The 14,325-nt window shown below is 50.9% G+C and overlaps 5 protein-coding genes across 5 annotated transcripts; 1 reads left to right on the top strand and 4 right to left on the bottom strand.

Moving 5' to 3' along the window:
• Window positions 1-171: 171 nt before the first annotated feature.
• On the bottom strand, window positions 172-2,127 carry J3458_001994 (uncharacterized protein; the record flags this gene model as incomplete). The annotated part of the gene is made up of 2 exons (XM_007808829.2): window positions 1,171-2,127; window positions 172-1,096 (listed from the first exon to the last, which is right to left on the bottom strand). Exons 1-2 carry the CDS (start codon window positions 1,755-1,757, stop codon window positions 172-174), a joined length of 1,512 nt encoding a protein of 503 aa, XP_007807020.2. The 5' UTR covers window positions 1,758-2,127.
• Window positions 2,128-5,073: 2,946 nt separating this feature from the next.
• On the bottom strand, window positions 5,074-7,940 carry MEF2 (Ribosome-releasing factor 2, mitochondrial). Its single transcript, XM_007808828.2, has 3 exons — window positions 7,563-7,940; window positions 7,443-7,503; window positions 5,074-7,391 (listed from the first exon to the last, which is right to left on the bottom strand). The coding sequence occupies exons 1-3, from the start codon at window positions 7,749-7,751 to the stop codon at window positions 5,149-5,151; spliced, it is 2,493 nt and encodes an 830-aa protein (XP_007807019.2). The 5' UTR covers window positions 7,752-7,940; the 3' UTR covers window positions 5,074-5,148.
• A 620-nt stretch (window positions 7,941-8,560) lies between these two features.
• On the top strand, window positions 8,561-9,368 carry J3458_001992 (uncharacterized protein). The gene is made up of 3 exons (XM_007808827.2): window positions 8,561-8,749; window positions 8,803-8,871; window positions 8,933-9,368. Exons 1-3 carry the CDS (start codon window positions 8,716-8,718, stop codon window positions 9,103-9,105), a joined length of 276 nt encoding a protein of 91 aa, XP_007807018.2. The 5' UTR covers window positions 8,561-8,715; the 3' UTR covers window positions 9,106-9,368.
• An 11-nt stretch (window positions 9,369-9,379) lies between these two features.
• Window positions 9,380-10,094, bottom strand: J3458_001991 (uncharacterized protein). The gene has a single exon (XM_007808826.2). It carries the CDS (start codon window positions 9,729-9,731, stop codon window positions 9,405-9,407), a length of 327 nt encoding a protein of 108 aa, XP_007807017.2. The 5' UTR covers window positions 9,732-10,094; the 3' UTR covers window positions 9,380-9,404.
• A 35-nt stretch (window positions 10,095-10,129) lies between these two features.
• On the bottom strand, window positions 10,130-12,599 carry DBP7 (ATP-dependent RNA helicase dbp7). Its single transcript, XM_007808825.2, has one exon. The coding sequence runs from the start codon at window positions 12,543-12,545 to the stop codon at window positions 10,299-10,301; it is 2,247 nt and encodes a 748-aa protein (XP_007807016.2). The 5' UTR covers window positions 12,546-12,599; the 3' UTR covers window positions 10,130-10,298.
• Between the last annotated feature and the right edge of the window lie 1,726 nt (window positions 12,600-14,325).

The following is a 14,325-nucleotide window of genomic DNA, read 5'->3' as shown; positions in this document are numbered from 1 at the left end:
CTAATCCAGAAGATTTGGAAAATGACGAACAGCTCGACCGAGAATATTGACAAAGTCGATCGGCATGCTCTATAGATTGTAAATACCAAGTCAAAAATTTGACATCGAAGAGAAGATGTGGCTGGCAGTGAGCATGAAGCGTTACACACGTGAAGACAGAGAGTATTCCTGCTAGAACAAGCAAGCGGCTGCGACGAGGGCCACGACGAGGCCAGCCACTGCGGCACTGCCTTGCTGACGGCCAGCTTCTCCTTTCTTTTCGGTAGGCTTGGGGGCGTTGGGGACTGTAGTCTCGGCTATGAAGGTCGTGGGGGCTGTGGACGACACGAATGTGGTTGTGGTGTTGCTCGAAGAAGTACCGTTTTCATGGAATATGCCAGGGATCAAAGTAGGAAGAGCATATGATGTTGTTGACGATGAGGATGACGACGTTGTTGTTGTTGTTGTTGTTGTTGTTGTTGGTGGTGGTGATGTTGTTGATGATGATGATGATGTTGTTGTTGTTGTTGTTGTTGATGACGAAGAGGGCGTCAATGTTGAGGACGAAGTTGTTGGGACTAGTGTCGTGGTAGGCTGAGAGGTGGTAGTCGGCGCGACGCTGGTGGTGGTTGGCTTAGGGAGCGTAGACGTCGTCGTAGGGATCTGGCTCGTCGTAGGCTGCTGGGACGTGGATGGCGGAGGAGGAGGAGGAGCAGACGAAGATTCCTTGGGTGTTTCCTTATTACCGCCAGATGCATCGAAGGCCACAATATGGGCAGAGCTGCCCTTGGCAACAGTGACCACACAGAAAGCAGAACCACCGGCACCGACAGCGGCATTTTTGCTGGCAACACTGCCCTCGGCAGCGGACGGATCGATCTGGCAGGGCAGGCCAGAACAGCCACCGTCAGGGCATTCGATCTTTACGCCGAATCCAGGCTTGGTCCCCTTGAGGGAGGATGATTCCCAGATAGGGTTCCATCCAACCTTGACAAAAGTTTGGCCGTTGCTGTCGGTGTTGGCGCCAGCAACGTAGGGACTCCAGTTACCAATTGGCTTGTCTTCAGTGCCCCAAATGCACCCGTCGGTACCAGTACCAGGGGGGTTAATGTAAAAGCTGGAATAGTCAGTTCGAGTTTCTATCTGCATGAACATGTTTCTCCATATACATAGGAGAAGGGGGCGTCTTACTGAGCGGCAGTGCTCTGCCAGTACGAGGAGCCAGGAACAGCGATAGTAGCTTCAGAATTGACAAGCGTAGGAATCAACATGGCCTCATTACCAGGTAGAACAGTCTGACACCAGGACATGTGACTTTTGCACTTGTTGATGGCCTTGACAGACCCCGTTCCTTCAACACAGTTGGGCTTGTCGGGGAAGGGCTTCTTGACGTTGCCGTTCTTGTCGCAATACAATCCACCATTCATAGAGGCAGGATAAGTATACGTCGAATCCGGATCCCATTGATTCATTACCATACCAGGCTTGCAAGCAATAGGGCAGTAGTTGCCTGGCTTACACTCTTGATCAGGGCTCATAGCCCATCCGGCATTCTTCTGATCAGGAGTGACAGCAACGAGGTTGGGGTCATCGGTAGGAAAGGCGCAAGTTCCTCGCTTGACTAGGACGTTGGACTCGGCTCGCGAGTGAACATGGCCGTGAGGTTGAGCCAAACGCTGATGCGCCTGGTGCATCCGACGATGGTGAGAAGTGGCGTCGCATCCAGCGATGAATACGGCAGCCGTGCCAAGGATGACCTGAAGAATCGGGGTCTTCATGATGTTGTATGACTTGAGTTGACGGGCCGAGTTGAGGGTTGAGGGCGTTGGCAAGTATACAAGGGTCCCAAAAGTCTATCCAAGACTGGGACGTTCAGCGCCAGGTTTCGTCGCGTAGTTCTCGAATGCTGATCCGTTTCGAGAATGGCGGCACCTGGCAAGGAAGACGAGGGTACGTTTCAGCTGGAGCGTGATCCGTTTGTTTCGAGTTGTTATCCGTTATATTGCTGCTAGAAGATGTGATTCCATGGAAGAGAGTGGCGTTGACGTTGGATAGTCAATTCAGTAATGAGCGACGAGGGTCAAAGGAAGGACGAAAGGAAAGCAGAAATAATGAGCGATTTCAGTGACCAGGCATCAGGAGTCTGGGGATGGGGAGAGAGGACAAAGAGGAGGAGGAGAGTGAGGGCCTGGGGACGACGATATTGAGCACCTCGAGCCACCGCAACTCCCAATCGAGGATTGGGGGAATGGGAGACGGGGGGCAGAGACCGGGGGCTGATTGGGCGTCCATCTTCTGGGAGGAACTTCTGGAGGAGGGCTGCTGGATCAGCCTTGTTTGTGTGAGGTCAAGTGGTGAGAGGAGGGGGGCGAAAAGCGAGTGACTGGTGAAATTGCACTCCATCCGTGGCCCCAAGTGTGGCGTCTCTACTGTGAGACGCCTGCGGGCCGTTGCCAATCGGCGGGAAGCTCTGCGCCTCCCCCGGTCTGGCAAGGCGGTCTAAGGCAGGAGCGACGCAGGTACAAGACCGTTGCTGGCCAACCAGCTGGCGCCAACGGACAAAACGAAATGAGGGCAAAACCACAGGTACCAGAGATAGGTTGGTCGGAAATGAAGTCAACATCCACCCACCATCGATCCATTGAATATCCATCCATACCCATCCTCGACTCCTGCGCCTACCCATCTGGCCAGAGGCACGCTTCCCGCTCACCCATCCAACGGCCTTACACTGGCCCAAGCCACAACGTATAATAGGAATCAGTACACGCCTGTACAAGGCGCGGTCCACGCCTGCGAGCAGCTCTGTCTACCTACTAGGTGGGTAGTCTTCTTTCTGAATGAGCCCCTAATAACCGTCACGACTCGTTGCTGCGAGCTAAAGCACAAAGGAGCGCAATTAGACACAGGAGGGGGCCCGCGAAGCATAAAGGAAATTTTTATCATTGCACTGTTTCAAGATGACCCTAATATCAATCGCCGCGAACAGACCTTCAACCTTCGGTAGGGGCCCTCAATCCAATCAGACGCGCGCTCTGGTTCTGGCAAATCTGGCAAAAATCTGACATCTGCCTATGGTACCTGCGTCCTGTCCAAGGGACGTCCCACTAAACTAAACTAGTTTTCCTGCTGACCTGAGCCACAATCAACATGTCGGGTGGTGATGGCGCCGTACTGTGAGCTATGTACAATACCTTCTGAAGCGCGTTGGCATGTGTTGACATTTTTGCTGAGACATCTAGTCGCGCTATGTGATTCCGAGACGCCTTGATTGAGAAGAAGGGGGGAGAAAAATTAATAAACAACCCATGACGATATCAGAAAATCAATGGCGCCGTCGCAGCTCCGGTTGATGGGGCACGTCATTTAAAAAAGTAAAACTGGCAAGCTGGGTCCATTCCTCTTCCTGGCCCCTCAGTCTGGTCCTACTGGTGCAGCAAAAAGGTCGTGGTTGCAGCCGAATAAGGACAGAAACTGCCGAGTATTACCATCACGAACGCGATTAATGCATCATCCTTGTATTTAATGCTCACAACCCTACCGGCTAGTCTCGCCTATGCTTGGGCCAAGTCATGCTCCCTTGTTGCCCAGGACGGCTCTTTATTACGTGCTAGTACGGAGTACTAGTACCTGGTTCGAATGCGTCACTTGGCTGCTTCCCCTTCGATCGCTACTACTGGCACCTTTTCGTGAGTCGATTCTTGTCGCCGGCCCAATTTCTTGAGTTCCCTTATTGCCTGCCCCTTACGTGGACACCTCGTGCTTTGGGCAAACCAAAGGACAAGAAATGGTTTTTTTTTTTTTGTTTTTTTTTTATGGCTTAATGCGTCATAGCTTCTTCCACTTCCGCTACCATTTAATAATAGTCGAGTTTCACAAATCCAATGTTTCGATCCAGGGTACTGCATAAGCTTGAGCCTAAACTCCCAGCTCCGAAAACGTAGGAAACGATGATGATGATGTTATTGCTTATGGCCCGCGCAGACATCCAACCTGCACCCTTAGTTTGACCAAATACAGGCTTGGCCATGTAAAAAAGGGGAAGGAATACTGCGCACAGGGCGAAGATAATTACGATGTTTTGGGTGTGAGAGCAGGCCTGGTTTCCAAGGCGCCACGAGACGTCCAGACTCGCAGTACATCATCGGCTTGGCACGGATAACCAACTATTTATTGTACGACCATAATCTCCACGCACAATCGTACGAATATCGCACGTGGGTTGACTAGCACGACATTCGAAGCCACCGTGTAAACGGCTTATCGTCTATGATGATGCTCCCTAGCCATGCCGGGCTTGTTCCGTGCTCCGTACTCCGTATAAGAAGCCCGGTTACCCATGCCCAGTATCCGGGCTACCAGAACGACTCCGCAGAGTGTAAACGAACAGTCCGGCGGAAACCTGTTCCCGCCGCATTCCAGCCTCAGAGTGAACACATTGTGCCCTAGACGGTGGACGACGCGTGACTGGATTATTAGGGACCCATGTAAATGTATGTACTCGGCATCATGCGGTATTGACAAGTGGCGTCGTTAATTAACGGACTGCTACTCCGTACGGTGTATCATGCACAGCGATCCATAATCATCATGCTGAGCCTAAGCCAAGCATGGTCCTCTAGTATGTTATGTTGAGATCTGTACATACCCGTTGCCATGTCGTATCCGCTTGGGGACGTGCATAACAATGCCAGAATGGTACGCTCCCGAACATGGCAGGCTGGAGTAATGCGACCATGGTCCCGCGTCTTGTGGTGGCCAGTATTTCTCATTGCTCGTATTGGCGCCGTGACACCTCATATGCGCAACGTTTTTAGTCCATCGTGAGCTGGCTCGAAGGATGCCCCCAGCAGCCAATTTCGTAAACTAGAAGGGAATAGCGAATGTTTTGCTGCCTTTGATGTATCCTGCATTACAGTGAATTTCTTGTATGGATGTCCGAAACATCGCGTGGACGACTGTTGTAGTACCTACACCTCGTGATACTTGTGTAGTACGAGTAGCAACACCATACAACGCTGCTGTCGCATCAGTACACTACCCTGACTATCATCCAGGCATTTAGCATGACACTGTTCTGTTTATCAATAAACCTTATATTCGAATCGGGATATCTCTGTTCTATTATACAAAGGCCAAATGTTTCACATTCATGGCATACATGCATATCTACACAGGGTAGCTCACAGCATCTTCTCCCTGTGCCCGACCACCCTCGCAAATGAGTCGAAAGACATGGTCATGGAATGGCGCCCAGCCGTCTTCACTTCGCAGGTGGTCGTCGTAGTCTAGCATTTCCTTGTATGGCACCTTGGCTACAATCTCGACCATCCTGTCCGTCGTCTTCTTGCCCCTTAGAGATGTCACCGAGTCGTAAGGATCAGGTGGAGCGTAAATCCTGGACACATCAATCAAGTCGTCGCCCGTGGACTCGGCAGACCTATCTTTGACTTCAAGAACTTGCCCGCCCGCGCCAGCAGTAATGTCATGCTGCACGGTTCCGGCCGTCGCTTCCGGACAAGTAATGTGTGTGAGCATGATGGGCTCCAGAACCCCAATTTGTTGCTTGTCGAAGGCGTCTCGGAGCGAATTTTGCACCGCCGTTCTAGCGACACTGCTGAAATGTCCACCTGTAGGGCTCTCGAGTGAGCCCTCAGAGGTGTCAAGGCTGACCTTGACATGGCAGCTGTGAACTGGTGAGGCTCTGCGAGGACCCCGTGCCAGTCCAGCAATGGCTCCGTTAAGAAGCTGATGTCGAGCCTCTTCCACGTCAAAGGCCAAAGTAGATGATTCCTGGGACTGGGGAACTTCTATCTCATAAATATTGCCGTCTATTTCAACGCTAGATTCCAAGAGGGTACTGCGGTTGTCTTCATCAATAGGCTGTAATATTACCGTACAGGCAGCCTTGCCCGGTTTGCTGGCGACCGGTCTATCAAAGACTGTGTAGTGTGGCTTGGTAGGTTGAATCACGCTTTCCTTGTAATCAACCTCGATTTGACCAAACTCGGCATCGATTCTATGCTTTTGTCTCATATTATAAAGAGAGACATCCAGGTGGAGTTTGCCCATTCCCTGAATTGTGAACTGATCCGTCTTTGAGTTTCGGCTCCATCTAAGACTGGGATCTTCTCTGGAAGCATTTTCCAGCGCCATCTGTAGCTCCTGGGCCGCGACGTTCCCGTATGGTTCCACTTGTAGAAATGCCACCGGAGGTGGGATTTCAGGAGGTCGAATCTGGACATGGCGAAGATGCTCTGGAACCGGTTTGCCACCCACAGTCGTAATTAATGTATCTCCAGTTCGGGCTTTCTTCAGGCCTCGGAGAGCGCCGATTTGCCCGACTGTGAGCTCTTGCACATCTTGTGTTTTTGATGCTGATATCTGAAGGATACCCATGGGACGCTCCTGGGTGTTGACATTGGTATTGAAGCTCGAAGCATTACGAGTTAGGGTGCCGTGGTAGACTCGGACAAAGCTGATGACACCTTCCTTTGGATGAGTCACGACCTTGAAGATGGATGCTACAGAGGCAATATTTTCTCCTGCCTTTTTGCCTTTGCTGTCCAAAACGCTGTGAAGCCCGAGCTTGGAGGACCCAACTCGCACCTCAGCATCTGGTCGTTCTGCTGGGTTTGGCAGATAATCGGTGATGGCGTCCATCAGCGGCTCAACGCCGATATGACGAAAGCTAGAGCCAGCAAAGACTGGAATGACCCGTCCGTCTCCGCTTCGAATGGCACGCCGGATGGCCAGCTTCAGCATTGAATCTGAAATATCAGGATTCTCAGCAAGAAATTCGTCCATGATTGCTTCATCAAAATCGGCCAGGCCCTCAATTAAACGTTGCCTGGCCAGCTGCATTTCAGCCAAAAGGCCAGGATTTGAAGCAGAAAGCTTCTTTTTCAACTCATCTGGTCCATAATGAACCTTCTCGCGTTCCGACTTCCATCTGTACCCGATGCTGTTGATGATGTCTATCACACCAACAAACACTTCTTTTTCCCACCACGGGATTTGGCATACGAGAGGCCAGCCCTTGAGTCTTGTGCCGATTTCCAACACAGCTTTTTTGAAAGATGCACCTTCACGGTCCAGCTTATTGCAATATACGAGGCGAGGAATCTTGAAATCTTGCGCTGAGCCCCAAACTCTCTCTGTGTGGGCTTCAACACCCTTGACCGAATCAATGATGCAGACAGCGCCATCTAGAATGGGAAGACATCGATCAACTTCAAATCTAAAGTCTTGATGACCAGGTGTATCAATCAAGTTTACCGTTTTGGGACGGGTGCCAGGAGCACAATTCTGAGCTTTCGGCCAATTGAAGGTAATGGCGGCTGACTGAATGGTGATGCCTCGCTCTCTCTCCAGGTCCAGAAAGTCAGTGACGGTGTTTCCAGCATCGACATCTAGAGGCTACAGTCAGTTAATGAATTCGAGCACCTGTGTCGCCAACTTACCTCCAACTCTTTGCGTGACGCCGCTGTAGTAGAGCATGCGCTCTGTGGTTGTTGTTTTGCCCTGAATTTCGCAGTTAGTCAACCATTTTCCAAACAATACTACCAATTGCACCAACATACGGCATCAACATGAGCAATTATACCGATGTTGCGGATGCTCTGTATTTGAGCATCTTGCTGTGATGCAGCTTGGCTATGCCGGGTGCGTCGGCTGAGTGCTATTGACTTGAATGCCACGCCGTGTCCCAAATTATGTGCTATTTTCTTCTGAGAAGGAGATATCCTCCGACACAAAGATAGAATAATCATTTTGAGTTATTGCCGAAGGGATATTTTGGTCATCTGAGTCCACTTCATTGGAGTTCAACGCCCAGAGAGTCCGCCAATGTCTACACTTAAGGGTAATGTGATAGTCATGGAATCAAAAAACCTCAAAGACTTGGGATTGTTGTTGTTTCGCAAATTGTCCCACGAAGCCGTCAGTTTGTCATGACAGCCAGCAGTATTGGAGCTTGGCAGGCCAGAGTGGCAGAATTCCTGAAGCTCATCCATGTCATGTCTGGGCCTTGCCAACCATTCCAGCTCAAAACAGGTAGGCGGTGAATGGCCCCCTTCCATGTTGCTTGCTTGTTGCTGCCTCTTCTAGACCCATTTTTTCAACCCATCATTGCGCCGCCCCTGATGGTGGACACTTCAGCTGGTAACGTCAGTGTCGACGTCGACTCAGTCCCAATCGACTCTTCACTTTACTACCACCTCTTTTGCGACACGCAATCAATTTCTCTAGCCATCGCCGCTCCGCCCTCGAGCATAAAGCTGTTGCCTGGATCTATATCGACAGCGCGCCCCCCTTGCCGCTTGTATTTATATCCGTCTCTATCTTTCGGGCTTTGCATTATCTTGTAGACGGCAGCATCGTATCCCTCGTTCATCATGGAGCTCTCTGACATTTTGTACGTGTCGCATGACAAGAAGCTTTGCCCCCCAACCCCAAATTCGACAGCCACTGACGTTTGTTTGTCCAAAATATAGCCGAATTGTTAACTTGGCCGTTGCGGTTATCACCATTCTCGGGGGTATCGCCTCGATTTTCGCCTTCAAGCTGTACGTTCTCGCCTCTTAGAAAAGCTTCCATCCTTGCCGGGGCAGTCTTCGATTCGCGAATACGATCGCAGACACAGACGCTCTAGCTTGGCCCAATCTCCGAGAAGTGACATCGAGACAACGTAAGCTGATAGATGATGACAGGCAACCGATTATCCTGGGCGCTTACATGATCGTTTTTGGTCTTGCTATTGCCTTGCTTGGTAAATGTCCAGTGACGTCCGTTGCAAACGATATTGCAGCTAACGAATTGCAGAGTTCCAGATCCCCCCTCAGGTATCTCGATACGCCAACTTCCTCTTCTCCTTCATGGGAAGAGGTATCTGTAAGTGGAAAGGTTGACGAGACATGGCTGCGACTGAAGTAAATCTAATTCCATATCGTAGTCTATATTCTTGTTGGTGGTCTTCTTCTTGGCCAGCACGTCCTCAGCAACATTGCTGGTGGCATTGTGGGCATTGTCGGTGTCGGCTATATTGCTCTCGAATTCATCCCCTCGATCGAGCCGCCTAGCAACATGCGCGAGGCCGATGCAGGCTGGGGTGCCGAACAGGTCTAAGCAACTATGCCCGGAAGTTACCCTGAAAGGGGGCGCTACCTTTTCTGTTGCATAATCTGTCGCAAGAGTCACGACTACAGTCAAGGATGACCCAGGCGAATCGATTTTGAAATGCTCTGACACGAACCCTCATAGAGTGTGAATGCAAGTACTTTTGATATTGGGAAGAAAAGGAAGAAGGTATAGAACGGTACGGTTTGTTCGACGTACGAACATGGTATGGAGAGGCGCAAAGTTCATAGGGAAAAAAACTTGAAAAGCACCAAAAGTATTATTCCATCTGTGTCATACTATATATATCACTGCTTCTTGTTCAAGTTTCCCGCATTCTCAACTCCCCCAGCAACACTATTGATACCACCCTGAAGACCACCTCCAAGCGATGTAATTCCATCGCCTACTGGCCTGACTGCGTCGCCGCCCACGCTATTCACCGTATCTCCCAGTCCCTTGGTCGCAGCGCCAGTGACGCCTCCAACTGTTCGTGAAACGCCGCCGACAGTGTTGCCAAGTGTGCTGGTCAAGAAACCAAGTCCGCCTTGGACCGGGCCGCCAGCATTGTTTGCCTGGTTGGAAACATTATCAGTCGCATTGTTGACTGCGCCAGTAGCCCTTTGATCCGCCATAATTGTTTGGTTCTCGGATATCAAGAGAAGAAAGGTTGAATTTTTTTTTTTTTGTTGGGCTTTCGTAGAGTTGATCTTTTGAGTTTAAAGTCCCTCTCATCAAATGTAAATAACCGAGACTCTCGTATTATTTATACTTGTATCCAGTGGTGTACAAGAAATTCGTGTAAACAGGTTTCCGGGGGACCAGCGTGATAATCCTGACGTCATGTGGGCGGTGGGCTTGGCATCATGATGGCAAGGTCCCCAACGTCTGGCGAACCCGCCGAATGACAGGCCCTGGTTTACTCGAAAGGGGCATGCGGAATCCTGTTTCAATGAAATCCGGGGCTCGGGGCTTTTGGGATGGATTGCACGTTTTAGGAAGTTAAGTCCTCAGATGGGGAGGATCGTTGGGGTCAACGGGGGATCTCATGTGATACTGCATATACTATTCAGGAGACGGAAAAAAAGGAAAAAAGACAGCTTTGGACTTTTCGCTACGCCAACAAGAACTAAATGCATTTACATGTGAAAATCAATCCCCTATATTTTTTTTCTTCTTGGTTTGGAAAGGCGATGCTCAACTTAACCAATGTTGAATTCATCTGCGGCGCCACTCATCAACATCATGCTCTTCTGCTTAATAATATCCATGGCTGGCCTCTGATCCACAGCCGCTGATGAAGTGTCGTCGCCCTTGGAGGAAGAGTGGCGATCCTTGGGATTGGCTGAGCCCTTCTTCTTGTTGGCTTTGCGATCGATACCCGCGCCTATGCCGCCGGGGGGATCGCGGAGGCCGAAGCTTTTCGCGACGTGCCCCAGGTGGAGCTGCGTGATGTCAAAGTAGACTCGTTCTTCACGGACATGTGTTGCGTATGCTCTGATGTGAGACTTGAAGCCGTTGCGTGCGAGCTCCAGGCGTTTGTTGTCGTTGATGAGGCGCTGTTCAAAATGAAGTTGTAGTGATTCAGCTTTATCGTGGTATGATTGGCCGTCTGTTGGTGTGGCGGACGTTTCGACAGGGAACTCAAGCTTGTTCATTAAGCCCGTCTTGAGAATGCCCTCATATGATTGGGATGAGAGAGGGGTCGAGGATTTGAGGAGCTCAATGTAGCCTTCTTCGGTCCCGGGGAGGAGGAAGAGCGTGGCGTCGCCAGGTCTGCCGGCGCGGGCTGTTCGTCCCACGCGGTGAATGTGGTCGGCGAAACTGAATGCTGGATCGTACTCAATGACCAAATCAACCGATGGGATATCTAAGCCTCGAGAAGACACGTCGGTGGTGATGAGCAGGGACGGTGACTTGCAGGCGGAGAACGATTTCAGGGTTGCTGTCCGGATCGGTTGAGATAGCGAGCCATGCATCCTATGCAAAATGACGTCTGGGCTTGCGGGCGACGTGATGTACGCAGCCTTGGAGACTGTCTTCTCAAGTAGCTCCTTGTCCTTTTGGGAAGCTGCTGGCAACTCTGTCTCGGTGGGGTCGCGAAGCATTTCGTAATGGAAATCGACGGTGTCAGCGCATGACATAAAGACAATGGCCTTCATAGTGCGCCCGCGCCTGGAGAAGACCGATTTAAGGTATGACGTGAGTGTCACTAGACGAAGCTTAGAAGGAACAATAATGTACGTTTGGTGTAATTGGGCCGGGGCTTTGTGAACAACGTCCTCGTTGATTTTGTCGTCGTCGCTCTTTTCGGTGGCCAAGAACGTTGCATCAGCAAGACTCATTTCTCCCAGCTTTTGAACGTTCATCTTCATGGTAGCTGAGCACAGCACTGTGACTCGCCTCTCGGGCAGACTCTCAAGAGATGTTCCGTTCTCAGTGGTTTTGGCGACGGAGACTTTCTTGAGAGCATCAATGGTCTTCTTCAAATCTTCCTCAAAGCCCAAATCCATCAACCGGTCACCCTCGTCCAGAATAAGCCAGCGGACAGTGCCCATATTCAGAGCCTTTGTGTTGTCAATGTGATCAGCCAGGCGTCCGGGTGTAGCAACCAGAAAGTTGACACCCTTTCTGATCCTGGCTTTTTCGGCCTTTTTGGACTCCCCACCAGTGATTGCGGTCGATACCAGCCATGGAAAGGGTCTGATAAGCTGCTCGAGGACGGTATGTGTTTGCTTCGCAAGCTCTCGGGTAGGTGAGACGACGATTGCAAAAATGCCGGAATCTCGATGTATTTGTTTGCCGTCGCCTTGACTGCTGAGCATCAGGACTCGATGCAGTATGGGGAGGAGATAAGAAAATGTCTTTCCGGAACCAGTTTCGGCTTGTACAAAGGCGTCGCCATTATTGGACAGCATATGCGGGATGACTTTTTGTTGAATGGCGGTAGGACGTTCGAGGTTCATCTTGGCCAACGCATCGACAAGTCGAGTAGAGAGGGTCAGTGAACCAAAATTGGCAACATCGGTGAGTGGCGCATTGGTGGGTTGTGGTGCTTTCCATTCTTCTTCTTCTTTTGTATTTTCGGTCGTCTGGGCTGGATTGAAGGAAAAGAGGCGCGAAATAACCTGGCGATTGCCCTTGGCCGTGGGGTCGGACTTGCGCTGATCGGAACTATCGTTTTCTGTAGCACCGTGGCCAGATCGATCATATCGAGAGGCTGATCTGTAGCTTGGATGATTTCCTGATGTGTCGCGATTGACTCTTTGTCTTTTTGAAGATCGGAAGCTGTCGTCTTGCGTTTTGTCGGAGGAGGGACAGGAGTGCCGTGGGTTTGCGCTCCTCTCAGCGCGCTTCCTGTCCCGCCATCGGCCGCCTTTGTATTTGATCTGGGTCTGGAGAGGCCCAGAGCCCAGCTCAAAATTCAAAAGCATACCATCATCTGCCATGATTGATAGCTGTTCGTAGTTCAATTGTTGATAATGGTGGGGCTGGGGCTGGATCTTCACCATCAGACCGCCGTCAATTGGTGTCGCGATTTTGGTTTTTTTTTTTCCTTTGGAAAACGTTATCGGTCTTATCGATAAGATAAGGGAAACCATCCCGGCCGCCTGCGTGCGTGACCATCTACTAGACCCTACCTACCTAGGTACCTAGGTAGGGTCTACTAGTAGTTAGACGGTAAGGCAAGACGGCATGAGCATAGGATCTTAACTAAAGTACCTACTAGCTACTTAAGAGGTAGTAGTAGATTGATAATATACACCACCAAGATGGTCTGCGCGGTTCGATTTGGACGGGCCGGCAATCTAGATGCCAAGTATTCAATGCAGGTTTGACCCAAGAGCATGGACACGGCGGGCATGGATCGAAATCTTTTTCATTCACACGGCAAGGTTACATGGATGCTGCAAACCTTTGTACAGTACACACGTCTAGGCAGCTACCTAGGTACCTAAGCTACCCTAGGTACAGCGACCTAGTACTTGGGCATTGTCAGTTTATTCTTAATTGAAGACAAGACCTGGAGAACACAATCATATCTGATGTTGCGGGGTGATCCAAACTGCCCTTGTCGCGTCTCATGGTTTGATTCCTTGATGTTGGCCTAAATCCGAATTTTCTCGGGAACGGGCTTCATGCATACCAAATTCCAGACCCAATTGACAGTTGACTGACTGGACCTGGCGTTTCGGGGCCGGGCTTCTGAAAAGACCGAGAGATGCGAGGCTCGGCGATCCGCAGGCTCAGGCAGAAAGGAGAACGCAGCATTGAAGAGAGGAAGTGGAAAATGCTTGACGTTAGCCTGGCATCCTGAGGTCTCCGGGGCATCCGAGTGTCTGGCGGGAGATTATCGTGCCAAAGGCCATGTGACGGCTAAAAATTGGCAGAAGAAGCTGGGGATTGGAGAGATGAAGATATGGCCCGCTAGACTACAGGGCGTCTGGATACTGGGCACCTACCTACAGGTACTTACTTAGAGGGTCCCAAAGGTCTGGTTAGGTGGGCACTTGCGTCAGTACTCATGGAGTCAAGTCTGGTATGTAATAGGGCCCTGGAGGCTGCTGGCGCTGACAGTTTCAGGGCAGCTGGGCGTTGCATGTGCCACTGAGTCACCGCCGCTAGTGGGTGATGTGTGTGAGTTTTCATAGAGGCTACAAAATAGTACTGAACCAGACCAGACCAGACCCGTTGACGTCCCATTACCTAGCACTGAGTAGTAACAAACAGTAATTGATGTTATTGGTATCCTGCCAGACCTGTTTGCCCGCAGTTTCTCTGTACTCCCTTTCTGGAAGCCACGACGAGATTGCCCTGCTCCTTTTGCCCCCTGTGCATGACATTTACGTGAAATTAGAGTGGTGAGGGCGAAAAAGGGCCCGCTTAGAATTTTCCCAAAAATTGGGCTTGGACTTTTTTGACCCAGGCTCAAGATGCCATGGGCTTCCATCGGATGCGACCCGACAGGCTGACAGGCGGCCGCTAGGCTTCCCGGCTTCTTCCATGGCCTCCACCAAGGGCAGGGACTCGCATGCGACCAAGGCCGGTTTCTTCTCGATGGTGTGGATGCGGCGCAATGGAGACGAGAGAGATTTTGCCCTGCGCCATGGTGGTGGTGGCACAGGTGGCTCTCCGGCTAACATCATGTTCGTCATCCATCAGCGTCGGCGCCCACGCAAGATGCCTGGCAGCCTGGCCGCTGTCGCGTGCGCGGCTTGATGAGGACAA

Source organism: Metarhizium acridum (assembly GCF_019434415.1).
Source record: "Metarhizium acridum strain ARSEF 324 chromosome Unknown scaffold_1, whole genome shotgun sequence".
Lineage (NCBI taxonomy): Eukaryota > Fungi > Ascomycota > Sordariomycetes > Hypocreales > Clavicipitaceae > Metarhizium > Metarhizium acridum.
The sequence above is the reverse complement of the archived record's forward strand: the minus strand, read 5'-3'. Positions and strand labels throughout refer to the sequence as shown.